The sequence below is a fragment of the Mobula birostris genome, chromosome 9 (assembly GCF_030028105.1).
Source record: "Mobula birostris isolate sMobBir1 chromosome 9, sMobBir1.hap1, whole genome shotgun sequence".
Taxonomy (NCBI): Eukaryota; Metazoa; Chordata; class Chondrichthyes; order Myliobatiformes; family Myliobatidae; genus Mobula; species Mobula birostris.
In genome coordinates, this window is record NC_092378.1 from 42,157,700 (window position 1) to 42,184,187 (window position 26,488).

Below are 26,488 nucleotides of genomic sequence, written 5' to 3' on the forward strand. Positions count from 1 at the left end.
ATTTAGTTCCCTTTCCTTTTGCACTTCACCCACTCTGCCTTACCCAGCACCCACACAAACCTTTTGCCCCCACCCCAAACGGTTTTCTCTATTACTGCACTTCTCTCTAATCTGCAGTGGGAACAGATGAACTTGCCCTAAAGACACATGTTGACAGTGTAACGATCTGTGTAAAGCAAAAGATAAGTTAAATTCAGGTTTGACTTCTTCACAGCACTGTCGGAATGGTAGGTTTGGGTTAGTAAGAACATTTGATTAAAGCCGTGGTCACAATGCCAATTACATCCCAGACTGCCTTTCAATCAAAATGTTCTGCCAAGAACCTAAAGCCCCAAAGTCAGTGCTTAAGTATCTAAACACAACATTGCACAATTCAGTGTTTACTGAGTTTGTTTGCAAATTTGGAGCAAGGCAGAGAATCAATTATATAGTATTAGAAAAGCAGGATACTGGAGGCTTTGGAAAAACATTGAACTATTACAGTGCATCTGTTAGATGCTCCTCCATCAAGAGAAGCCACTTTATCATTTGCTTCTATTGTATGCTTTAACAGTGCCAAGTCACGAAAATCCAACCATTCTCTCAGACCTAGAAAAAGACTCTTAGCATTTTGCTTCACCAATATGTGACTCCTTGCCTAGACCCTTTAATACTCTGTTTCATCATTAAGGAACATAAGAACAAAAGAAAATAAGGCAGCAGGAAGCCTTTTGGCCCCTCAAGCCTCCTCTATCATTGAATATGGTCCTAGCTGATGGCCTCTTTTGTGCCAGTTCTACATGGCTTGCAATTCCCTGATCATTTAAAAATATACCTATATTCTCCTTACAAACTGCTAATTATTAGTCTCCATAATCCTCTGGGATAGAGAACTGCAGAGATTAGCCAAAGTGTGTGAGAAGTTCCTGCAGTTTTGAAGGACCACCCCTTAATCTTGTAACTATGACCCTGAAATAAACTTGTTGCCCAAAAGCAACAACTAATTGAAGCTTCCTGGCCCCCTCTGTCCTGTTGAACAGTTACCTTCCAGTTACAAAACACTGAAAACAAAAGTGCAGAAAATGGAACAGCATTGAATAAAGAACATAGTGATAAAGAACCCATCTAACATATTTTCATTACATCTGAAGTAAAATTGATGGTGGATACTTCTAATAGTGTTGTGTGCTATTTGATTCCAAATGAATTAATTAGTGGATAATTTTCTGCCAAGTGATAATATCCCTTCATATTCAAACCCCAGGAAATTTGTTATAACTAAGTTATAATATCTATTAATTTCATGGCTCTGAAAGTCCAACCCAGCATCCTTGTCATCAGAGGTGGAAACAGGTAATGCTGACCTGCAGGACTCCAGTGAAGCTGTATAGGCCAAATCCCTGTATAGTGGATACAATGGATCACAGAAACTACAACCAGACCATCGACTTGGATGATGGAGACAGGAGGTCATCAATGGCCTATGCTCCACAGAAGATCAATATCTTGAAATCACCTCTGTGCTCCAATCTTAAAGTTAGTCTTTAGGAACTTAATTACAAAAATAGAGGTTGTTCTGTTTTCATCCAGATTGTGGTTAAACTGTAAAGTGATTTAATTTACCTTCCTTTGTTTCATCTTCCTTGAAATTTTTCTCCAGCAAAAATTCTATCTCAAGTAATTTCAAGTAATTTTGCATTTTTATCGCTTAGGAGGAAGAGGGTATCAAATTCCTAATGATTTCCTAATTTCATTCCTCAGTGCTCTCACCCCAATCTCAATATCATGTCCCTTAGTTCTGGCCACAACCAGTTACAACTTCTACTCTTCAGCATTTAGAAACCTCAACTAAGTCAGCCTTCAAAAATCAAATCAAGTTTAATTGTCATTCAATCCATACATGGATACAGCTGAATGAGACAGCGTTTCTCTGGGGCCAAAGTGCAAAAACATACACGTGCATTCAAAATAACGAGAAAGAAAAAAAAAGAACGTAGTCACATTATAAAACAATTTTTAGACCAGGTTCCTAAATGACAAGTCACACAAGTTGATGGTTCCTGGCAGTCCAGCCTGTAATTCCACTGGAGGGCAGCATTGATGAGGGAGGCCATCTCAACCGAGCCCCAGCGTGATGGTAAAATGCAAGCCCGAGGATAGAGGCCTGGTCCTAGCTACAACCGAGGCAAGACTACTGCCTCATCACCTGTCTCCCCACAAAACAAGAGAAGCAGGCCTGCAGCAATCAATGTCCAGTAGGGTCTTGCGATCACAAAAGAAACACCCAGGGCAGTCACTCACGTTTTCACTGCACACCACCTTCGTGCCACCTCAAAGGCATCAACTTCAGTGCATCTGAGTAGCACACAGAGGCATGGTCTCCACCCAGGTCAGCTCTTCAGAACCCACATCTTCAACCTATATCTATTCCACGGTGGTGCTGTATATCAAGACTGAATCAAGGAAGTCCACTTGAATCATATCATAAGGGCCCTTCAATCAATGAAAACACTCAAAAAGCATTGGACACCATATAAATGACTAACCATCCATTCAGAAAAGAACCAGTAGAGGTTAGCTACAGTACTTAAACTCATGTTCCAGGTGGCCATGTATTTCTGTCGAACGATGGCTTACTGGTGGATTTGGAAGTCTGAATCAGCTTACAGGCATGCTAGCTTCTACACCTCTACAGCTGATCAGGGTAAATATCTAATATTCATCACCCTTTGCATGAAGATGCTTTACCATCAACACAGTCCTCAATGACCTACCCTTTATTTTGAAACCCTTTGTTCCAGCCATGGAACATTCTTCCTGCATCCAGCCTATAAAATCCTGTAAGAATTGTTAGATTTCAGTGAGATTTCTTTTCAATTTTCCTAAGCTCTAAGGAATATCGGATGACTTTACTGTATCTCTCCTCACAAGATAAGCCCACCATCACTGAAACAAACTGGTGAATCTTCACACCACTCCCTCTATGAAAAATATATTCTTTCATAGGAAAGGAAACCAGAACTGTCCACTCCTGATGAAGGGTTTTGGTCCAAAATGTCAACTGTTTACTTTTTTCCATCGATGCTGCCTGGCCTGCTGAGTTCCTGCAATATTGTATATGTGGATCTCCAGCATCCGCAGATTTTCTCGTGATAATGTTCCAGTTGTATTCTATGTAATTATGCTCTACATAACTGCAGTAAGACATTTTTACTACTGTAGTCAAATCCTTCTATAATAAAGACCAATATCACATTTACCTTCCTAGTTATTTGCTGCATCACTGAGTTGCATACGAGGACACCAACTCCCTTTGAACATTGATATTACCAACTCATACCATTTAAAATGAGTCTTTTCTTTGTCAAATACACCAAGGTACGTAACTTCATTTTTATTCACATTATGTTGCACCTCCTTCCCAGTCATTCCACTCCTTGAAGCATTTTTACATCCTTCTCTCTACCTACAACCCAACTGATCAGCAACCTTTGAAATAGAATATTTAATCCCTTCAGCGATATCATTGAGATAGGTGCTTCTTAAGCACTGGCCTCTCAACTTTGTTTGCTCAAATCTTGTTGACCAACTTCCACGAGACCTTGCCGAGAAAGAAATCCCAATGCAGCACACCTACTCATTCCCCCTACCCTTTCCAGTAATCACATCGTCATTTTGGGGTGTGTGGGAGCGTAGTGATTAGAATTAACGCTATCTACAGCACCACTGACCCGGGTTTAATTCCTGCTGTTGTATGTTCTCCCCGTGACCACGTGGGTTTCCTCCACGTGAGATACCAGTTCATAGTTTAAGAGGTTTACCTTACCTAAAATATGGGCCATGGGGCAAAGTTAATCATCTTCCAGTTTGTTTCTCTCAGTCAATCTGAACCTTTGTATCTCAGAAGAGAGCCTCAGGGGACCTGATTGTATATTAATGATAGAATATTCCGATAGAGCATTTGGTTATATGATAGGTCAGACAATGCCATACTCTGGTGTCCTGATTCAGGATTTTATCCAGGTTAGGGTAACTTGCTTTGTGTTATGGCAAATGAATAGTATTTTTAGGATAGTTTTACTTAGACCAATACTCATTTGGAAGGGGAATAGAAAAAAATATAATTTTTGACATCAGGTGGGGCTCAGATTGGTCCTGGTTGAGTTATTAACTTTATAACTCTAAGGCAGTATCCTCGAGTTTGCAGAAATTTATTTGGCATTTTTAGTCCTGTGTAAATCAATGATGTTGGGTTAATAAAATTTGAAACAGTCCACAAGAGACATGTTCAGATTTACGTTCTGGACTTTATTTCTCCTGCTCTTTGCCACCTCACACTTTTTTTCAATAACTCTCTTCCATTGAATGTGGCATTGCGTGTCAGGATGGTATTGAAGGTCAATAAAACAAACTGCAGTTGAGTTATCTGAATCGTGGATTCTCACCCTGTTACAATAGCAACGATAATAATCTGAAACAATTAAGAAGTGTTTGTTGGTGTTTACAATGTAAATATGGACAACTATCACACCTCAATCAACTCAATCAGTCAGGCATTCACACTATTGATAAAACAGCTGCCTTAACTAGTCAGCCAAGACAAGTCTCTATTCTTTTCCCATAACTTCAAGGTTGGATAAGTTTAATGTGTGCCTGATTATTTGAAATCTTTCAGCAATTCCCATCAGTTTGAGCCAAAAGATGTAATTGCATATGCATCATCCACAGTGGATGCACATGTCATTGTATCAAACTTTTACCGTACCTCACCGCTAACAATTAAAATGATAATCAAAGAGCAAAAGTACAAGAAAAGCAAACATTCGCCTGACAATTAGTGCAAGCTCATCACCACAGTTCTTTTCAGGCTTATGGGAACATACATAAGCATGAACAGGAACTCACACTGCATATAGGGGAAATTAATGTAAATCCTCCTGTCAGACATAAGGTTTTGAGGGATAAAAGCACATGAATTTTGAACCTAGGTACAAACTTTATTGGGCCTTGTTACATGAGCAAAAAGGTGCAGGACCATGGGGGAAAAGCTGGACAGTGGAACTAAGTGTTGGCTCTTTCAGAGACCCTGTGATGGTCTAGGTGTTGGCTCTTTCAGAGACCCTGTGATGGTCTAGGTGTTGACTCTTTCAGAGACCCATTTAGAATGGTCTAAATGGTCTTCTACTGTGGCATACTATTCTGCAAGTTTTAAGTTCAGCTCCACCTGTCATTCCTAAAGACAGAGCAAGCATTTACTTTTCATATCGTATATAGATAAAATGTCTCAGGGATAGAATAATTAAGTTCTACATTCCAAATAAATATTGAGCCATTATCTTGTGATCTGAAGAGTCATCAATATCCTCTGCTGAAATATGCCCAGTTTCATAATCTCTAATATCATGGAATGGGAGGGGCCATTCATCCCATCATATCTGTGTTGGATTACAGAATGTTCCCATCTATCCCATTCCATCATTTATTTCAAAGTAACCTATACTCTTTCACTTGACCACCAAATCCTTCAATTCTTCTGTCTCCCATCCACATGACAGGCAATGTACCATCTGCAATTAACCTACAAGCATATTTTTTGGATGGAGGAGAACAACTGGAGCGTTTTGGGGAAATCATGCATGATCACAAAGAGAAAGTGCCAATGCCAAGGTCAGGTTGAAGACAGGTTACTAGACTGTGTTACAACAGCACTATAGGCTGCTCCACTGTGTTGCTCAGGTGGAAATCATCAAGCTGGATATCTCATACATTACATTAAATGTCTGATTAAGCTAACATTTGTACTGATTTTATGTAACCCTCTGCCATGTACAATGACTTCCAGTTACTACAGATTATCTGACCTTTAATAATTAGGAAGCCAAAGGTATATCCTTTAACACCACCCAATTCTCTAATAATTATACCCCAGTTCTCTGTAATTATTTATAACGGTTTGTAACTCTGCAAGGCATTGGTTTTCACCATGCTCACATTCTCTGAATGCTCTCTATGAATATCAAATTTCTCTCATCTCCAAATGATGTTGCATGCGGGAGGTTATTTCATCAGGGTGTCTCTGCTCTCTCAAACGTTTGCTTGTGATACTGCTTCAGCCATCTGTGGGTTAACTGTAAGGTACCAGCAACACTCCAATAACAAATACAAGCAAAACTCCTCCCAGTTCAAATAATGAATGAGTCTCAGAATATGAGGAGGTTAAATGAAATTGAAACTAACCTGTTAAGATCATTCCCATGGTTACAGAAAAGAGAAACTTAATTGTCCAAGCCCAATTCATACCAAGATATAAATAATAAGAACCTACTTTGAATTATAATATCTGCTTCAAATATGGTACAGGTGTTTAACAGGAGGAAAGATAATGTGAGGAAAAGAATGATGGTCATTCCTCAAATTAGAACGTAGAACATAGGACATAGAATAATACAGCACATTACAGGCCCTTTGGCCCACAATGTTGTGCCGACCCTCAAACCCTGCCTCCCATATAAACCCCACCTTAAATTCCTCCATATACCTGTCTAGTAGTCTCTTAAACTTCACTAGTGTATCTGCCTCCACCACTGATTCAGGCAGTGCATTCCACGTACCAACGACTCTCTGAGCAAAAAACCGTCCTCTAATATCCCACTTGAACTTCCCACCCCTTACCTTAAAAATTAAAGTGAGAAATCGTTGAAACTCCAGTAAAAATCACCCATGAGAATCACCCAATGACATTTCTCAAGTCTGTTTTGTTAATCAATTGTTTACTAATATCTTTCTTGATTAGCTACAGTAGATGTAGAATAAGTTGGGGTAAATTGGAAATGATGAAGCTTTATATCAAAAGAAATCTCTTTTCTCTGTGAGTATTCTGTATGTACCTTCTATTGGTAATGACTATAACTCTCCTCTATATTAGCAAGTACTGGCTATCCAGCTGGACCTACCTCAGAGAGATAAATGGCTGATGTGGGGAAGTGGAAATTAATGCAAGGGTTGATTGCATTGGTATTGGAAGTAGAACACATTGCTGGTGGACTGCGAATTGCTATTACCTCACAACTCTTTACTGTTACATTTTGTTGCTCTGGTACAAAGAGCTACTAAAACAATGAAATATAATTATGAATAGACCAAGTGGTTATTTAAATATATTCTGTCTGTCATTGAGAACATGCCTGAACTTTTCCCCCAACACCACTTTCCAGTACAATCTCCATATCCATTAATTCCCTTAATATCCAGAAATCTGTCCAGCCAGGTCTGAAGGAACAGAACAACTACCGGTTTACAATTATCCAGGGTAAGGAAGTCCAATGATTTACCATCCTCTGCTATACTGATATCGAGCCCCTTGTCTAATATCAGCTTGAGCCTGCATCCTCATCTTGTGCAGAAATTCAAATGCAACAAGACCTACGCTTCAGCCAAAATTTTGTTCTTTACACATCAACACCATTTCCCCTCAAAATTCAAATTAAAAGCTGTAGGCATTGCAAATCTGAAGTAAAGACAGAAAATGCTAAAAATTGTCAGCAGGTCAGGCAGCATCTGTTTGAATAGAATTAGAGCTAACAATTCAAGACTAAGACCTTTTGTCAGATCTTTCGTCTCAGTTTTAATATAAGTATCGCAGACCTGAAATGTTATCTGTTTCTTTTTCCATAATTATTGCCTGACCTGCAAAGCATTTCCAGAACTTTCTGCTTTTATCTCTCTAGATCTGTTCAGTCTAAAACCTTAGACTTAACAAATGAAGAAAATTATGCTTACAGTTAATCCAATTCACTCATTACTTAGATGGCAACATACAGCAGTAATTCCTTCAATCCCCAGCCCAAACTTCTTTTGTTAGCACATGATCTTCCTCCAGCACAATTTCAATTGGTCTTTTTGTATAGCAGATCTGAAACTAATCATCCATCAGCAGTTTTCCAAAAAGGTATAACCAGCTGTATTTTATTTTACTTTGGTAGTGTCTTCAATAGTATTCAACAGACAAACCTAACAAAATATCAATTCATCCGTTTAATCAGTAAGCCCAAGCTGACCCTTCATTACCAAGGAAAGGTGTAAATATGCAGCCTCTCAGGTAGTTTACCTCTTCAGGGGAACTCTCCTGATGAATAATTAGCACCAATGAAAACCCTGGTCTTCACCTCATTGCAGTCTGCAGGATTTTGTGCGCAAATTTGCTGCTACAATTCTTACATTATGTTAGCTGCTGCATTTTAGAAGTATGTAATTGGTTATGAATGCTTTGACAGTTTATGCAAGCATCCCAAGCTTATGAAAAATGCTGCACAATTTATGGATACACTACTTTTGATTTTTTGAATAGTTTCTCTGTCAGATTATCCATTCCAACACAAATCTTTTTCTACTTAATACTTAAATGAAAGCAATCAAGGTTGGTTTTCAGTCACATCCCTTTATACTTTTCCCAGCATTTAGAAACGTAGATACATAGAACACCTGCAGCACAATATAGGCCCTTCGGCCCACAAAGTTGTCCCTACCTTAGAAATTACTAGGCTTACCTAGAACCCTCTATTTTTCTAAGCTCCATGTACCTATCCAAAAGTCTCTTAAAAGACCCTATCGTATCCGCCTCCACCACCGTTGCTGGCAGCCCATTTCACGCACTCACCACTCTCTGAGTAAAAACCTTACCCCTGACATCTCCTCTGTACCTACTCCCCAGCACCTTAAACCTGTGTCCTCTTATGGCAACCATTTCAGCCCTGGGAAAAAGCCTCTGACTATCCACACGATCAATGCCTCTCATCATCTTATACACCTCTGTCAGGTCACCTCTCATCCTCTGTCACTCAGAGGAGAAAAGGCCAAGTTCACTCAACCTGTTTTCATAAGGCATGCTCCCCAATCCAGGCAACATCTTTGTAAATCTCCTCTGCACCCTTTCTATGGCTTCCACATCCATCCTGCAGTGAGGCGACCAGAACTGAACATAGTATTCCAAGTGGGGTCTGACCGAGGTCCTATATAGCTACAACATTACCTCTCGGCTCCTAAATTTAATTCCATGACTGATGAAGGCCAATACACCGTATGCCTTCTTAACCACAGAGTCAACCTGCGCAGCTGCTTTGAGCGTCCTGTGGACTCGGACCCCAAAATCCCTCTGATCCTCCACACTGCCAAGAGCCTTACCATTAATGCTATATTCTACCATCATACTTGACCTACCAAAATGAACTACCTCACACTTATCTGGGTTGAACTCGATCTGCCACTTCTCAGCCCAGTTTTGCATCCTATCAATATCCTGTTGTAACCTCTGACAGCCCTCCACACTATCTACAACACCCCCAACCTTTGTGTCATCAGCAAATTTACTAACTCATCCCTCCATTTCCTCATCCAGGTCATTTATAAAAATTACAAAGAGTAAGGGTCCCAGAACAGATCCCTGAGGCACACCACTGGTCACCGGCCTCCATGCAGACTATGACCCGTCTACAACCACTTGCCTTCTGTGAGCAAGCCAGTTCTGGATCCATAAGGTAATGTCCGCTTGGATCTCATGCCTCTTTACTTTCTCAATAAGCGTTGCATGGGGTAGCTTATCAAATGCATTGCTGAAATCCATATACACTACATCTACTGCTCTTCCTTCATCAATGTGTTTAGTCACATCCTCAAAAAATTCAACCAGGCTCGTAAGGCACGACCTGCCCTTGAAAAAGCCATGCTGTCTATTCCTAATCATATTATACCTCTCCAAATGTTCATAAATCCTGCCTCTCAGGATCTTCTCCATCAACTTACCAACCACTGAGGTAGGACTCACTGGTCTATAATTTCTTGGGCTATCTCTACTCCCTTTCTTGAATAAAGGAACATCCTCAACCCTCCAATCCTCCAGAACCTCTCCCGTCCCCATTGATGATGTTCCCTAACGTGTACCACATTTCTGCTTGTCACTATTAATAAATACAGCACTGTGAAAACATCTTAGACACATATATATAGCTAGGCTGCTGAAGACTTTTGCACAGTACTGTATTTGTCAACGAGGGGTAGAGAGCGAGTTTGTAAAGCTGGCGGGAGCAAAGATTGTTGGAATGGCAAGGGTGGAGTGCCGTGGGAGGGGTGTGGCGTGGGTGCAGACATATTCAGCCCTGAGACATCAGGCAAGGTAATTTGATCCCAAGCAATTGGTTTATTCATTACAGGATGTCTCTCTGGAAATTTCCACTCTCTTCCCTCTCCCTTCGCCTTTTCCAAATCATGATTTCCCCACTCTCTGTCCCCTTCTCACTCTCAGTCCACAATAGAGACCCATATCAGAACCATGTTTATCATCGCTCATACATGGCACGTGGCCAAGTGGTTAAGGCATTGGACTAGCGACCTGAAGGTCGTGAGTTCGAGCCCCAGCCGAGGCAACGCGTTGTGTCCTTAAGCAAGGCACTTAATCACACATTGCTCTGTGACGACTCTGGTGCCAAGCTGTATGGGTCCTAATGTCCTTCCCTTGGACAACATTGGTGTCATGGAGATGGGAGACTTGCAGCATGGGCAACTGCTGATCTTCCATACAACCTTGCCCAGGCCTGCGCCCTGGAGAGTGAAAACTTTCCAGGCGCAAATCCATGGTCTCGCAAGACTAATGGATGCCTTTATATGTCATGAAATTCGATTTATTTACAGCATCAGTACAATGCAATACATAGAATTATTACAGTACAGTGCAAAAGGCATAGACACCCTAGTTATATATATGTGCCTAATACGTTTCAACAGTACTGTATGTTGAAAGATCAAAGTAACGCTGGCTTTTTTATTATAATACAAGCAAATACAAGGAATATTATGGAATTTATATTAATGCAGTCCTTAGTGCATGAGTGATTCTTAACAGTAATTCATGTGGAATAAAAATTACTTTTGAAAATTTCAAGACTATGTTCAGTTTGTTCTGTTGCATAATCACATTGAAATTTAAACAGTAATCAAATTTTTATTTCTTCTTTATTCAATGCTGCTGCTAATACTCCACATAACTCTTCCATTCCTACTCACTCTTCCCATCTCTCTCTACTTCTTTCTCCCATGTGTTCTTAATCAGCTGCTCCTTAAACAAGTCCATGCTCTTCACCTTAACTATGCCATTTGATACTGAGTCCAAATCAGAATAAGGTTTATTACCACTGACATGTGTTGAGGCAATTGCTGGTTTAGTTTTTCCCAAAATCACAGTATCATCTTACTGTATAACAATTTTGGAATCTTCCATAATTAGCCATCTACGTTAACATCACCTAGTGTAACTTTATGTACGTACAATCAGTCTATGGATAACACATTGTGTTTTATAGGATTGTTTTTATATTTGTATTAATTGTGTAAACAATCTATAATCTTGAATCTTAAATACATAATATTAAGGACCTCATTAGGTCACTCTTAAGCTTTTGGCTTTACAGTTACTATCAATGACATTCTGCTTACCAGACTTGAACTTGTGCTTTCACTATTTTAACCTCCATTGTGAAGTTCTGCACCATGGAGAGGAAAACAGATCATAATTGTCCAGAATCAGTTTTCTTGCTCGCTCAGAACACAGGCATTGTTCCAGTTTTTGAAGTACTGAAATGAGCTCAGAAATCTAGGGTGGGAGATTCACAAGGAGCATGTCTGCTAAAACAGCGGTCCCCAACCACTTGGCTGCGGACTGGTATCGGGCCGCAAAGCATGTGCTACTGGGCCACTAGGAAACGCTATGATTTGGCGATAGGAGTCAGCAACACCTTTCCTCATTCCCTATCACGGCCACTGTTGAACCTGAACACACGCGTCATCCGTGTCAGCACGGGAAGAAGATCAAGTCCTCGAGCTTGCAGATGACGGTGGGCTGAAAAGTATGTTTGACATAACATCTCTGCCGGCATTCTGGATCAAATTCAAGGCTGAATATCCTGAGATAGCCATGAAAGCACTGAAAATGTTGCTTCCATTTCCAACATATCTCTGTGAAGTGGGGTTTTCTGCAATGAATGCAACGAAAACTAAATTGTGGAATAGACTGGACATAAGGAACCCCCTTCGGGTATCGCTGTCTCCCATCACCCCTCAATGGGACTGTCTTGTTGCAGGGAAACAAGCCCAGGGCTCCCACTGATTCAGCAATATTGGTGTGTTGCAATGATTTTATATGTTCATACGGGGAAAATATGTGCTGTGTGTTTAATATCCAAACGTTACTTAAAATGTTATGATGCTATTGACTTATAATTGACTTATCACTATATTCATGCGTTGTGTTACACAAAACCTAAAATAACACTAACATATAGTAAAAGCAGAAATGATATGATAAATACACAGCCTATATAAAGTAGAAATAATGTATGTACAGTGTAGTTTCACTGAACAGAATCGCTAAAAAAGATCTGTAGAAAAAAAGTCGGCATGTACACGCACGCACACACAGGTGCCCGCGCAAGGCTTCATGGTCATGGTAGTCTTTCTCGGGGTAAACACAATGTATTTGACTGCTACTCTTCTCCGTTGGCAACCACCTCGCCCCCCCCCCCCCCCCGCCAGTTGGCCAGTCCGCAAGAATATTGTCAATATTAAACTGGTCCACGGTGCAAAAACGGTTGGGGACCCCTGTGCGAAACACTCCAACTAGCAACATTCCCACCTTAGTACCGTGGAAAGTTATCTGGTAATAATGGATGGCATCCGCAGAAGGTACAAATGGATAGAGCTTCCACCAGAAAATAGATAATACATTCTTCTTTTAAAAAGAAGGGTTTTTTGAGCATTACTGTTGTTCACTTAGCAATGAGAGATTAAAACAAATAAATATAGATGAGTTAAAACAGATGTTCAATGAGAAGCATTGATATTATGCAATAATGGAAGACCATGAAACTATTAAACCACTTACCCTTTCAGCGGACTGGGCTGTGCCAAAAAATATTGGAATAAAAGCTAACCAAATTATGCAGGTGGTGTACATGGTAAACCCAATGGGCTTGGCTTCGTTGAAGGTCTCTGGAACCCCTCTGGTTTTAATTGCATACACAGTACACGTGACCATCAGCAGAATGCTGTATCCCAGAGAACAGATGAGAGAAAGGTCAGAAATGTCACACTTGAGAACGCCCCTGGCATTTTCTGGGTCAACTGTTCGTTGCTCCCCATAGTCTACAATGGTATGTGGAGGATCAACAGCAAACCAGATAAAGACTCCCAGGAGCTGCAGAGAGATGAGGCTAAAAGTGATTACCAGCTGGGAAGCCGGGCTGATAAACTTGGGAGCAGAGACAGATGTCTTACCTTGCTCGAATATTCTGTGAATTCTGTTAGTCTTGGTGAGCAGTGCTGCATAGCTAATGCACATACCCAGCCCTAAGAAGATTCGCCGGAAGGAACAGAGCACTATATCGGGAGTTGCAATCATTAGGAAGGTTACGGCATAGCACAAGAATATCCCAGTCAGCAAGACATAGCTTAGCTCCCTGCCAGATGCCCTCACTATCGGTGTGTCGTTATAACGAATAAAGGTTGTTATGACAAATGTGGTGGCTATGATTCCCAGCATAGCAATGAAGACAGGTACGATTGCCCAAGGAGAATGCCACTCCAGCTTGATTATGGGGATAAGCTGACAGTCTGTGCCATTTGCGTTGGGCTTCCTGTTGAACGGACACATCTGACAGGTTGATTCGTCGATCTGATACTGGTAGCCCTCACAGCGCTCGCAGTGCCAGCAGCACGGAACACCCTTCACCGTCTTCTTCCTCTCGCCGGCCTTACATGGCTGGCTGCAGACCGACTGTGGAATGGCGGGTCCGCTGCCCCACTGCATGTCCTTCACCTGAAAAAAAGATGGGTCACCAAGTCATCTACCGTTTGCTACATAAAAGGCCATGGCAGGTTATGCTGTAACGTTTAAAGGAACTGAAATAGCTTTCATACATAGTCGGTGGCACATTAACCACTGAAAGAAATGTTCATATTAAATCATGGCAGAAAAATCCATCCATTAATGGGTGATTAACCAAAAAGTAGTGCAATTTGAAATATTCTGTGACTCATAGGGCAATTCAATGTGGAAATGCAATTTCTGGCCCAACTTGTCCACAATAACCATCTAAGCTAGTGTCCTCTAAACCAGGGGTTCCCAACCTGGGGTCCATGGACCCCTTGCTTGGTCCATGCATAAAAAAGATTGGGAACCTCTGATTTAAACAGTCCAAGTGCCTGTTAAATAATGTTATTATACCTGCTTCAACCATTGTAAAGAGCAAGGATTAACGAGTGTAATATTCTAAGTACAAGCAGATCGCTGGAAAGATTCTTTTCTCGATCACTGCATGGGGAGATCCACGTGGTGGAGGAGGTATAGCCAGGTTTGTAGACACTAAGTCACAGTAAATGGGACGGCAAGCAGGATTCTGTTTCTTATGCACTTTTTTTTGATTCACAAGCAATACGTTATACTTTTCACATCCCTTTCAGATCATTCCTGTTGGCACAGCCAGTACAATCGGTCGAGTTGGTGCCTACAAGCCAGGTTTAATGCCTACTTGTGGTGCTGCCGGGCTCTGTGACTGCATAGGCTTCCCGGTGCTGTCCTGGTTACCTCCCACATCACAGAAATGTACAGGTTGGCACATGGCCTCCGGTATGTAACTGAGTGGTAGAATCTGGGGGGGGGGGGGGGGGGGAGGTGTCGGTAATGTAAACAGAATAGGTTGCAGGGAAAGTTAGAGGGGAACAGAATTGCTTTGTGAGCCAGCATGGATGCAATGGGTGAAAACGGCCCCCTTACACATCAGATCAAAATATAATAATTTGATTACCCAAGGCACTCTACAGCCAATGAAATTCTTCTGAACGGAAATTAGTGTGGTAACATAGGAAAGGAAGCAGCCAAGTTTTGTGTAGCATGTTCGCACAAACAGCAACCTAAGCAAACAATCTCATTTTAGAAATATTCATCAAGGGATACAAATGGATCAGGGTACCAGAGATTAAATAATCTTCGCAAAATTACACTCCATTTAATGTTTCCTCCGGAAGGTAGCATTTCCAGAACATTCTTTTACTATTGTTCTGGAGAAACAACACATGACCTTCAACTTAAGGCAATTTAACTGATATAAAACCCAGATAGTTTACATTATGCCGGGAAGCCTCGCATTCTTCATCGAATGCTGTCCACATGTGCATCCAGTCCTGCATCATAACTGATACTTTATCATGGCAAAGAATATTGGTTTACCCAGATCCCCACAATCTTATAGATGCATAGAGTCACAGAACACTACAGCACAGAAACAGGCCCTTCAGCCCATCTAGTCCATGCTGAACTATTAATCTGCCTAGTCCCATCAACCTGCACCTGGACCATAGCTCTGAATACCCCTCCTATCCATATACCTATCCAAATTTCTCTTAAATGTTGAAACCAAAGCCACAGCCACCACTCCTACCGGCAGTTCACATTCTCACCACGCTCTGAGAGAAGAAGCTCTCCTTCATGTTGCCAATAAATATTTCAACTTTCACCTTTAACCCTGACTTCTAGTATAAGCCTTAAGCAACCTCAGTGAAAAAAGCCTGCTTGTATTTACCCTATCTACACCCCTGATAATTTTGTATATCTCTGTCAAATCTTCCCTCATTCTTCTACTCTCTAGGAATAAAGTCCTAACCAATTCAACCTCTCCCTATAACTCAGGTCCTCAAGCCCCAGCAACAACCTTGTAAATTTTCTCTGCACTCTTTCAATCTTATTGGCAATTTCTACACTCGCCTCCCACAGGGTCCAAGGGAACACCTCATCTTGTCAGGCCCTGGATTTATCCACACTAATTTGCTTCAAGATGGCAAACACCTCCTCCTCAGTAATCTGTATATAGTCCAGGACGTCACTGCTGCTTTGCCTCACTTCTATAGACTCTGTGCCCATCTACCAAGTAAATACAGATGCAAAAAATCAATTTAAGATCTTCTCCATCTCATTCAGCTCCATGAATAGATGACCACTTTGATATTCCAGAGGACTCATTTTGTCCCTTGCTCTCCTTTGCTCTTAATATATCTGTAGAAGCCCTTGGGATTCTCCATCACCTTGTCTGCCAGAGCAACCTCATTTCTTCTGCTACCTCTGCTGATTTTCTTCCTTAGTATTGTCTTGCATTTCTTATAGCAATGGAACCAGCACTATTCCATATAACACACCACTAGTCACAGACTTCCAGTCAGAGAGAGGCAACCACCTACTACCGCTCTCTGGATTCTCCCACGAATCCAATGGAGCTGGTGGGCGGTGGGGGGGGGGACTTTGGGGTTCTAACATTTAATTGTCATTAATTCTTTGGGACACTCCTCTGTTTTAGTGGATGTTTACAAAGAAAAAGAATTTCAGGATGTATATTGTGCACATTTCTCTGACATTAAATGTACCTATTGAAATAAATCCTTTGCTCCTTCCTGCCTATATTTGCTATGCACTTCCTTCCCCTTCTTAACCAGGGTCTCAATATCTTTCAAACACCAAGGGTCCCTAAAACTGTTATCTGTGCCTTTTATTCTGACAGGAACATACAAACTTTGCACTCTCAAAATTTCACTTTTGAAGGCCTTCCACTTAACCAAGTACACCTTTGCTAGAAAACAACCTGTCCCAATTCTCACTTGCCAGATCGTTCCTGAAACCGTCAAAATTTAAAATCTCAACCCAAAGACCAGACCTATCCTTCCCCATAATTATCTTGAAACAAATGGAATTATGATAATTAGGTGCAACGTGTTCCCCTACACAAATTTCTGTCCTGCGCCCTGTCTCATTCCCTAATAGGAAATCTAGTATATCCCTCTCTCTAGTTGGGACTTCAATGTACTGATTAAGGACAACTTCCTGAACATATTTGACAAGCTCTCTCCTATCCAGCTCTTTTACAGTATGCGAGTTTCCGTCAATATTCGGAAAGTTAAAATTACCTATTATCACAAACTTGTGCTTCTCTATCTGCAACCTCTCTACAAGTCTGCTCCTCTACATTTTGCAGACTATTGGGTGGTCTATTTTATAATCCCATTAATATGATCATATATTTCTTAATCTTCAGTTCCACCCATATAGCTTCACCGGAGGAGTTCTCCAGTCTGCCCCGTCTGAGCACTGCCGTGACATTTTCCCTGACTAGTAATGCCAACCCTCCCACTTTAATTGCTTCTGCTCTATCTTATCTAAAGCAATGGAATCCTGGAACATTGAACTGCTAGTCCTGCCTCTCCTGCAACCAATTCTCACTAATGGCTGCATTGTCATAATTCCACATGCTGCCCATGCCCTAAGCTCATCCGACTCTCCTACAATTCTCCTTGCACTGAAATACACACAACTCAGAACATTAGTGCCACCATGTGCAACATTTTGATCCTGACTTTGTATGTAAGCTTAACAACATCTTTCCCCGCAACCACACCACTCTCCACTCTGGTGCTTTGGTTCCCACCCCACTGCAACTCTAGTTTAAACTCCCCCACGCAGAACTGGCAGAACCTTCCCACAAAGATATTAGTCCTCCTTCTGTTCAGGTGCAACCGGTCGCTCCTGTACAAGTCCCACCTTCTCTGGAAAAGAAATCAATGTTCCAAAGATCTGAAGCCCTCCCTCCTGCACTATCTCCTTGGCCACGTGCTGAACTGTATGATCTTCCTATTTCTGACCTCACTAGCATGTGCCACAGGTAGCATTCCTGACGTCACAACCCTAGAGATCCTGTTCTTTAACTTAGCACCAGTTCCTTGAGCTCTCTTTGAAGGACTTCATTCCCTGTCCTACCCATGTCATTGGCAGTGACGAGGATCACAACCTCTGGCTGATGACCTTCCCAGTTAAGAGTGCTGGGGACTTGATCCGAGATGTCCCTGAGCCTGGCACAGCATACCATTCAAGAATTTCATTCCCATCCACAGAACCTTCTGTACTGTCCCCAAACCAATGAAGCCCCTATCACCACAGCTCATCTTTTCTCCCCATTTCCCTCTGAGCCACAGAGCCAGAGACCTGACCGCTCCGGCTTTCCCCCGCTTGGTTATCCCCCCAGCAGCATCCAAAGTGCAATACCTGTTATTGAGAAGAACAGCCACAAGGGCACTCTGCACTGGCTGCCTATCCCATTCACCTGACTGACGGTCACCCAGCTACTTCTGTCCTGCACCTTGCGTGCAGCTACCTCCCTGTTTGTCCTGTCGATCAACCTGTAAGTCCTTTAAGTGATCGAGACTTCATCCAGTTCCAGTTCCAATTCCTTAACACGGTCTGAAAGAAGCTGCAGCTGGATGCACTTCCTGCAGGTATAGTCATCACCAATACAAGAGGTCTTCCTGCCTTCCCATATACTGCAAGAGGAGATTTCCACTATCTTGCCTGGTATTCCCACTGGTCCAACTGTGCATTGAGAAAGAAAGAATGTAAAGTTCAATGATAAAAAGTACCTATAGGCCCTGCCTCTCCTCGTCAAAACTTCTGTGAGCCAAAGCCTGAACTCCCCACTCTAACACAGGCCCACTCACACAATGGCTGTCCCGCTTAAATCTTTTCATTGGCCCTTGCCAAGTGCCTAATAATGTAACACCTCCTCGGGAACTGAGGCACACAGAATGCCCTGACTGCCCCCGCTAACTTCTTTTGAACTCCCACTATGCAATCCAACGTCTCCTTGGGAACTGTGGTCTGCAGAACCATCTTGTTTGAAAGATGTGCCTTGGTACTTTTTTTTTGAAATCTCAATAGGCATTTTAAAATGAATTTCAAAGAAATTTCTGACCTGCTGAAAATGCAGTGGTCAGAAAATGATAGCAGAATCGTTGATGATAATATCAATGAGAATTTTCTTTCTGCCCTGACATCATTACTGCCTCAATGAGTGCAATTACTAATCCATCCCATTGCTCGCAATTGTAAGAAGCTACAGTACTTGGACAGTTGTAATGGCCATAATATCCCCAATTCAACAAATTAAGTTATTTTGATGATATAAATTCCTAGCGAAAAGATAATGCACAATCTCCAATGCTCCAAAAAGCAATGCTTGTTACATCATCATAAGCATGAAAAGTCAGATAAGCAATTGAATGCATCAAAGGATGAACACAAAACAAATATCTTATGTCTGTCTGCAGCCAATTTCATGCTATCCAACACTTTTCTGATGAAAACACTCTCCAGCACAGAACAATATGGACAAGACATAAAATAAACAGATGTTTTCCAAAAAACAGAGAATTTCCCCATAGAAGTTTTGAACCAAACTGATTGTGTTGCTTTAGCGATCAAGAAGAAAAAGCTATTGCTTACATTCAAATGAAGGTGATCCGTCCATTGTCCGATTACCCTATACCCATGGGAGGACCAGTTGGCAATCTGATATTGATAGATGTCGTATCGTCCAGGTGCATCTCCATTCTCATTAAATGTCACAGGTGTGCCAGCACTTCCTGCACGATGAATAAACATTGCAAAACGCACGTGAGAAACAAAAGGAAATGTAACAAAACTCAAATAAGTCATTTGATTTGGGAATAAGCGATGTGAGTGTTTGTGAATGACTCAGACCCTGTAATTAAAATTCATTTGTTACAAAAACTTTAACTCATTTTCAGTTCCAAACAAAAATATATGTGTTGCGAAACCACTTCCACATGAAAAGTAAGACATACATATTACTTTTAGTACATGGGATAAGATAGATTTATATATTATTTAATCAGTGGTTGATTTTTATTTGACACTATAAAGAGACGATGTCAAAATAAAACGGCAATAATGCAACACACAAGTATAGCTGAAGAAGGGTTGTGACAGCTATGTTAAATGCAGATTGACTCCATGTTTAAATTACTTTGTATCAGAAACACCATGAAAACAGTATGTTTTTTGACATGAATGAATTAACCAAAGTGACTTCACCATCAAACTCAACTCAGAAATTTTGACACACAAAATATTGGTGGAGGGTTCAGTAGATTTTCTGTGCTTCAAACTCAGCTGAAGGTGAAGAGATTGAACTCAGAGTTGCAGCAATCATATTGCTGACTTATACAGACATCAGCCCACACCAGAAACAACAAAGGCAGTCCTGTTCAATGGTGATAAGAGTGTTTGTGAGTGAGATTTAGATATACCATTCAAACTAAGTAAATAGAATTTTAAATGAACATTGCTGTGTAACAATTGGCTTGGAAACCGCTTGATCTGGTTAATCAGGTGGAATTACCACAAATCTGGCAAAATGCAATATGTTCCTATTGGACCAATAAGATTGGCCAGGTCTGGCTGCCAGGTTATACTAAGTAGAGGATCTTATTATCACCACACAGGAGGCTGCCATTTAGCCCTTCAGGTCCCAGGGAGCAATCTAATAACCCCAATCCCACTCAATGGAGAATAAACTGGGCAGGAGATGTTCCTTATCAGTGTGGTTTTCTTATAATAACTCATCATTATACTGAAGTAACAGTTGGCCATTGAGATACTAGGGTATTCCTAGTATCCAAAGCTTTCAAAGTGGAAAGAAAGCACTTTTGAATATAAATTGATTTAAAATGTGGGAAGACAGGAAGATTTCCAACATCCCTGATGACTACACGTGCAAGTACATCCAGCTGCAGCTTCTTGCAGACCTCCTTTGTGAACTAGAGCTAGAGCTGGATGATGTTTGGTTCATTTGGGAGCTGGAGGGGTTGATTGACAGAAGATATAGAGAGGTGATTGCATTAAGGTGCAGGACACAGGTAACTGGTTAACCGTCAGAAGAGGGAAGGGGAATAGGCAGCCACTACAGGGAACTCTTGTGGGCGTTCCTCTCAGTAGTAAGTACACATATATTGTTTGGGATACTATTGGTGAGGCTGACCTACAGCAGTCAAGTTCCTGGCACTGTGTTCACCAGAAGATCATCTATTCATGGAACAAAAAGAGAAGAAAGAGATCCAAAATTGATTTTTTTTTCATCTGTATTTACACTGTAGGTGGGCACAGAGTCTACAGAACTGAGGCAAAACAGTAATAATGTCATAGACCACATCCGATTTAGAGAAGAAGTGCTTGTTGTCTTGAAACAAATTAGGGGGTCCTCTCCGACCTAGTGGGAGGTTAGTGCAGAAATTGCAGGGCCCAGCTGAGATATTTATAATGTCCTCAGCCACAGGTGGGGTGCTGGAGGACTGGAGGACAGCGATTGTTCCATCGTTCAAGAAAAACTCCAAGAGCAAGCTGGAGTAAATTATAGGCCAGTGAACCTGATTTGGGAAACTTACTGGAATGTATTCTAAAGATACTGCTTTAAAAGCAGTGAATATTGTCTACATAGGTACTAGTGGGGACTTTGACAAAGTTGGTCCAGAAATTTCAGTGGCTTGGCATTCAAGATGAATTAGCAAATTGTATTCAACATTGGTTTAACAGGAGAAGTCAGCAAGTGGGTGTAGATGATCGTCTCTGCGTCTGGAGGGCTGTGACTAGTGGTGTGCCACAGGGATTGGTGCTGGGTCCATTGTTGTTAGTCATCTACGTTAATGATTTGGACACTTTTGGCGATGATTTCTGTCTTCTCACTGGCCACAGGAGTAGTGCGAGTGGATTGGAGGGTGGCAAAAGTTATTCCTTTGTTCAGGAAAGGGAATAGATATAACCCAGCGAATTATAGATCTGTGAGTCTTACATCAGTGGTGGACAATCGATTGCAGAAGATTCAAAGAGGCAGGATTTACAAGCATTTGGACAAATATAGTCTGTTTAGGGATAGCCAGCATGGCTTTGTGAGGGGCAGCTTGTGCCTCACGAACCTGACTGAATTCTTAGAGGAAGAGACGAAACATAAAGCTGAACACTCAAAGCTGCTAACAGCAGGAATTCTGCAGATGCTGGAAATTCAAGCAACACACATCAAAGTTGCTGGTGAACGCAGCAGGCCAGGCAGCATCTGTAGGAAGAGGTGCAGTCGACGTTTCAGGCCGAGACCCTTCGTCAGTACTAACTAAAGGAAGAGTGAGTAAGGGATTTGAAAGTTGGAGGGGGAGGGGGAAATCCAAAATGATAGGAGAAGACAGGAGGGGGAGGGATGGAGCCAAGAGCTGGACAGGTGATTGGCAAAAGGGGATACGAGAGGATCATGGGACAGGAGGTCCGGGAAGAAAGACGGGGGGGGGGGACCCAGAGGATGGGCAAGAGGTATATTCAGAGGGACAGAGGGAGAAAAAGGAGAGTGAGAGAAAGAATGTGTGCATAAAAATAAGTAACAGATGGGGTACAAGGGGGAGGTGGGGCCTAGCGGAAGTTAGAGAAGTCAATGTTCATGCCATCAGGTTGGAGGCTACCCAGACGGAATACAAGGTGTTGTTCCTCCAACCTGAGTGTGGCTTCATCTTTACAGTAGAGGAGGCTGTGGATAGACATGTCAGAATGGGAATCGGATGTGGAATTAAAATGTGTGGCCACTGGGAGATCCTGCTTTCTCTGGCGGACAGAGCGTAGATGTTCAGCAAAGCGGTCTCACCTTATATTCCGTCTGGGTAGCCTCCAACCTGATGGCATGAACATCGACTTCTCTAACTTCCGCTAGGCCCCACCTCCCCCTTGTACCCCATCTGTTACTTATTTTTATGCACACATTCTTTCTCTCACTCTCCTTTTTCTCCCTCTGTCCCTCTGAATATACCTCTTGCCCATCCTCTGGGTCCCCCCCCCCCCCCCGTCTTTCTTCCCGGACCTCCTGTCCCATGATCCTCTCGTATCCCCTTTTGCCAATCATCTGTCCAGCTCTTGGCTCCATCCCTCCCCCTCCTGTCTTCTCCTATCATTTTGGATCTCCCCCTCCCCCTCCAACTTTCAAATCCCTTACTCACTCTTCCTTCAGTTAGTCCTGACGAAGGGTCTCGGCCTGAAACGTCGACTGCACCTCTTCCTACAGATGCTGCCTGGCCTGCTGCGTTCACCAGCAACTTTGATGTGTGTTACTCAAAGCTGCTATGCAGGTTGACTCTGTGGTTAAGAAGGCATACGGAGCATTAGCCTTCACCAATCGTGGAATTGAGTTTAAGAGCTGAGCAGAAATGTTGCAGCTATATAGGACCCTGGTCAGACCCCACTTGGAGTACTGTGCTCAATTCTGGTCACCTCACTACAGGAAGGATGTAGAAGCCATAGAAAGGGTGCAGAGGAGATCTACAAGGATGTGGCCTGGATTGGGGAGCATGCCTCATGAGAATAGGTAGAGTGAACTCAGCCTTTTCTCCTTGGAGTGACAGAGGATGAGAGGTGACCTGATAGAAGTGTACAAGATAATGAAAGGCAGTGTTCATGTGGATAATCAGAGGTTTTTTCCCAGAGCTGAAATGGCTAGCACGAGAGGGCATAGTTTTAAGGTGCTTGGAAGTAGGTACAGAGGAGATGCCAGGGGTAAGTTTTTTTATGCAGAGAGTAGTGAGTGTATGGAATGGGCTGCCAACAGCAGTGGTAGAGGCAGATATGAAAGGGTCTTCTAAGAGACTCCTGAATGGATACATGGAGCTTAGAAAAATAGAGGGCTATGGGTAAGCCTAGCTAATTCTAAGGTAAGGACATGTTCGCACAGCTTTGTGGGCCGAAGGGCCTGTATTGTGCTGTAGGTTTTCTATGTTTCTGTATCACTGGAGTATTGTGTTGAATTCTGGTCACAGAAAGCATGTCTTATAAGGATAGACTGAACAAGCTAGGACTTTTCTCTTTGGAGAGAAAGAAGATGGGAGATGCCTTGACAAAGGTGCACAAGATAATAAAAGGCATAGATTTAGTGAACAGCCAGAGACTTTCTCCCAGAGCAGAAATGGCTAATACAAGGGGCCATAACTATGAAGTATTAGAAAGAAAATATAGGAGGTGTCAGAGGTAGGGTGTTTACACAGAGTGGTGGATACATGGAATGCACTGGTAGGTGTGGTGGAAAAGACAAGTATATTAGGGACATTTAAGAGACTCTTAGATAGGTACATGGATGAAAGAAAAATTGAGGACTATCATGGAAGTGAAAGGTTAGATTGATTATGGAGCAGGTTAAAAGGATGTCAGAGCCCCATGAGAAGTTCTATTACATCGAAGAGGGTTTACTGTGTGGGTGTTGCCCACCGACCATTCCCAGCATCCTCTGCTCTTCCATCATAACTGGCCAGCAATTGAAAAGTAAAACATCGAAGATGCCGATAATTCAAAACAAAAACAGGATGTGAAATGGAAAACAAAAACAAAAACATAAAATGCTGGAAAAAACAGTTACCCTTGTAGTTTTCACATAGTAGGGAATATAGCCAATGTCTCAAGTTGATAAGATTGCCTGAAATCCCAACACTATTCTTCCTTCCAGAGACACTGACTAATTTGCTGAGCGGTCCCAGCATTTCTTGCTCTCACATCAAAACTGACCACTTATCTCCATTTACCTGAATGAACTTCATTCATCTGAAATTCCTCTTCCCATAAGTGATGTCTGACTTGCTGAATACTTTCAGCATTTCTGTTTTACCCTATTCTATGAGATCAATGCTGATCCTGCACTTTGTCCTCAAGACAATTAGAGCAGGAGCATGTCACTCAGTCACTCAAGCCTGCTTCACTATTCTTTATGACCATGGCTTATCAATGCTGCCCTCAATTCCTCTTTTATGCCAGTTTCCAAAACCTGTAATCCCTCAGTTTTTTCAATATTTATCCATCTCATCCTTAAATATATTCAATATCTGGCATCTACAGCTTTCAGGGCAGAGAATTTCAGAGATATACCACATTCTGAGAGAAAAGACCATAAGACCATAAGACATAGGGCCATTTGGCCCATCGAGTCTGCTTTGCCATTCAATCATGGCTGATCTTTTTTCTTCTCCTCCTCAACCCTAGTTCCTGGCCTTCTCCCCGTAACTTTTGATGCCATGTCTAATCAAGAACCTATCAATATCTACCTTAAATACACCCAACAACCTGGCCTCCAGAGCTGCATGTGGCAACAAATTCCACAAATTCACTATCCTTTGGCTAAAGAAATTTCTCTTCATCTCTGTTTTGAAAGGTGCCCCTCTATCCTGAGGCTGTGCCTTCTTGTCCTAGACTCTCCAACCATGGAAAGCATCCTTTCCACATCTACACTGTCTAGGCCTTTCAATATTCGAAAGGTTTCAATGAGATCCCCCCCCCCCCATCCTTCTGAATTCCAGCAAGTACAGACCACACAGAGAAAAGTCCACACAGAGCAATTTTAAATAACCAGATCTTATTTTGTAGCTATGTCCCCTTGTTCATGACTCTCCTATGATTGAAAACATCCTGACATCTACTGTGTCATACCCCTTTAAAATTAGATACTTGAATAAGGTTATCTTTTATTCTTTCAAATTCCCCAAATGTTTGGTCCCTTAATAGGACAACCTGCTCATTCCCCACGTGTGTGCACGTGGGTTTCCTCTGGGGGCTCCGGTTTCCACCCACCGTCCAAAAACATACTGCTTAGTAGATTGTAAATTGTCCTGTGATTAGGCTAGGGTTAAATCAGTAGGTTGCTGGGTGGCACGGTGCAGTGGGTCAGAAGGGCCTGTTGCATGCTCTAAATAGATAAATGAAATATCTCTAAATAGATAAATGAAATAAGATAAAAACACATCAGTTTCAGCCTTGTTCATACTCAGTGGTTGCATGTACAATCTTCTTGCTGAAGAATACTAAAGATCTAAAATCCTCTCCGTCAAGAAATTCATCACCATCTGAGTCCTAAATAATCAAACCTTATGCTGAGACCTTCAAATACAGAAAGCAGCATTGTGTTTCTCAATGAATTTACATCTCACTCTTCTCAAAAGCACCAAACAGAACAGGCACAGCCTGCTTAACCTCTTCTTAAAAACAAATCCACCCTTCCTGGAATCGGACTGCTGGCTGAATCCCCTCAGATGCAAGTATATTCTTTCTTAGATATGGAGACCAAACCTGAACATAATACCCCAGATGTGATCTCACATGTGGCACAGAAAATAATCATTTTGTTAGCAACAGACTAATGACAACATTTTTCAATCACTCTCCCTCCTGCACTTAATAGTGTCATATATTTTGTTACTTTCCAAGTGATTACATTTCTTCCTCAGTCTAGGGAATTTTTCCAGAACATAAACAACATATCTGTTACCTCTGCCATCGCCTCTTTTATGACTTTGAGGGGCAGGCTATCAGGAGCAAAGAATTTGCCTGGTTGTCTCATCTCCAGTCCCCTTAACTTTATGCTTTCAACTTTGTGTCAAGTTGGTAAAAGATTGGTCAGATGGGAGCTTCAACAGGCCAAGACTAAATCTGGTCTATTTTTTTTTGAAGGGTAATCAATATTCAATCACACGCACTGATGTGGCAACTGGAAAAAGCTCTGGTTTTATAAGGTCAAACTCCCTGGGAGAGCTGATAGTCTCAGTGGTGACGTGAGTAGCTCAGCAT

General features: G+C 41.9%; 1 protein-coding gene across 1 annotated transcript in view; it reads right to left on the bottom strand.

The window, feature by feature from the left end:
• Positions 1-26,488, bottom strand: part of LOC140203291 (metabotropic glutamate receptor 8-like) — a 407,290-nt gene that overhangs the window by 42,617 nt on the left and 338,185 nt on the right. The window contains exons 7-9 of the mRNA XM_072269304.1: positions 19,340-19,479; positions 18,810-18,812; positions 12,908-13,840 (exon numbers count right to left, since the gene is read on the bottom strand). Coding sequence (XP_072125405.1) covers positions 12,908-13,840; positions 18,810-18,812; positions 19,340-19,479 — 1,076 coding nt within the window. The remainder of the gene's footprint in view (positions 1-12,907; positions 13,841-18,809; positions 18,813-19,339; positions 19,480-26,488) is intronic.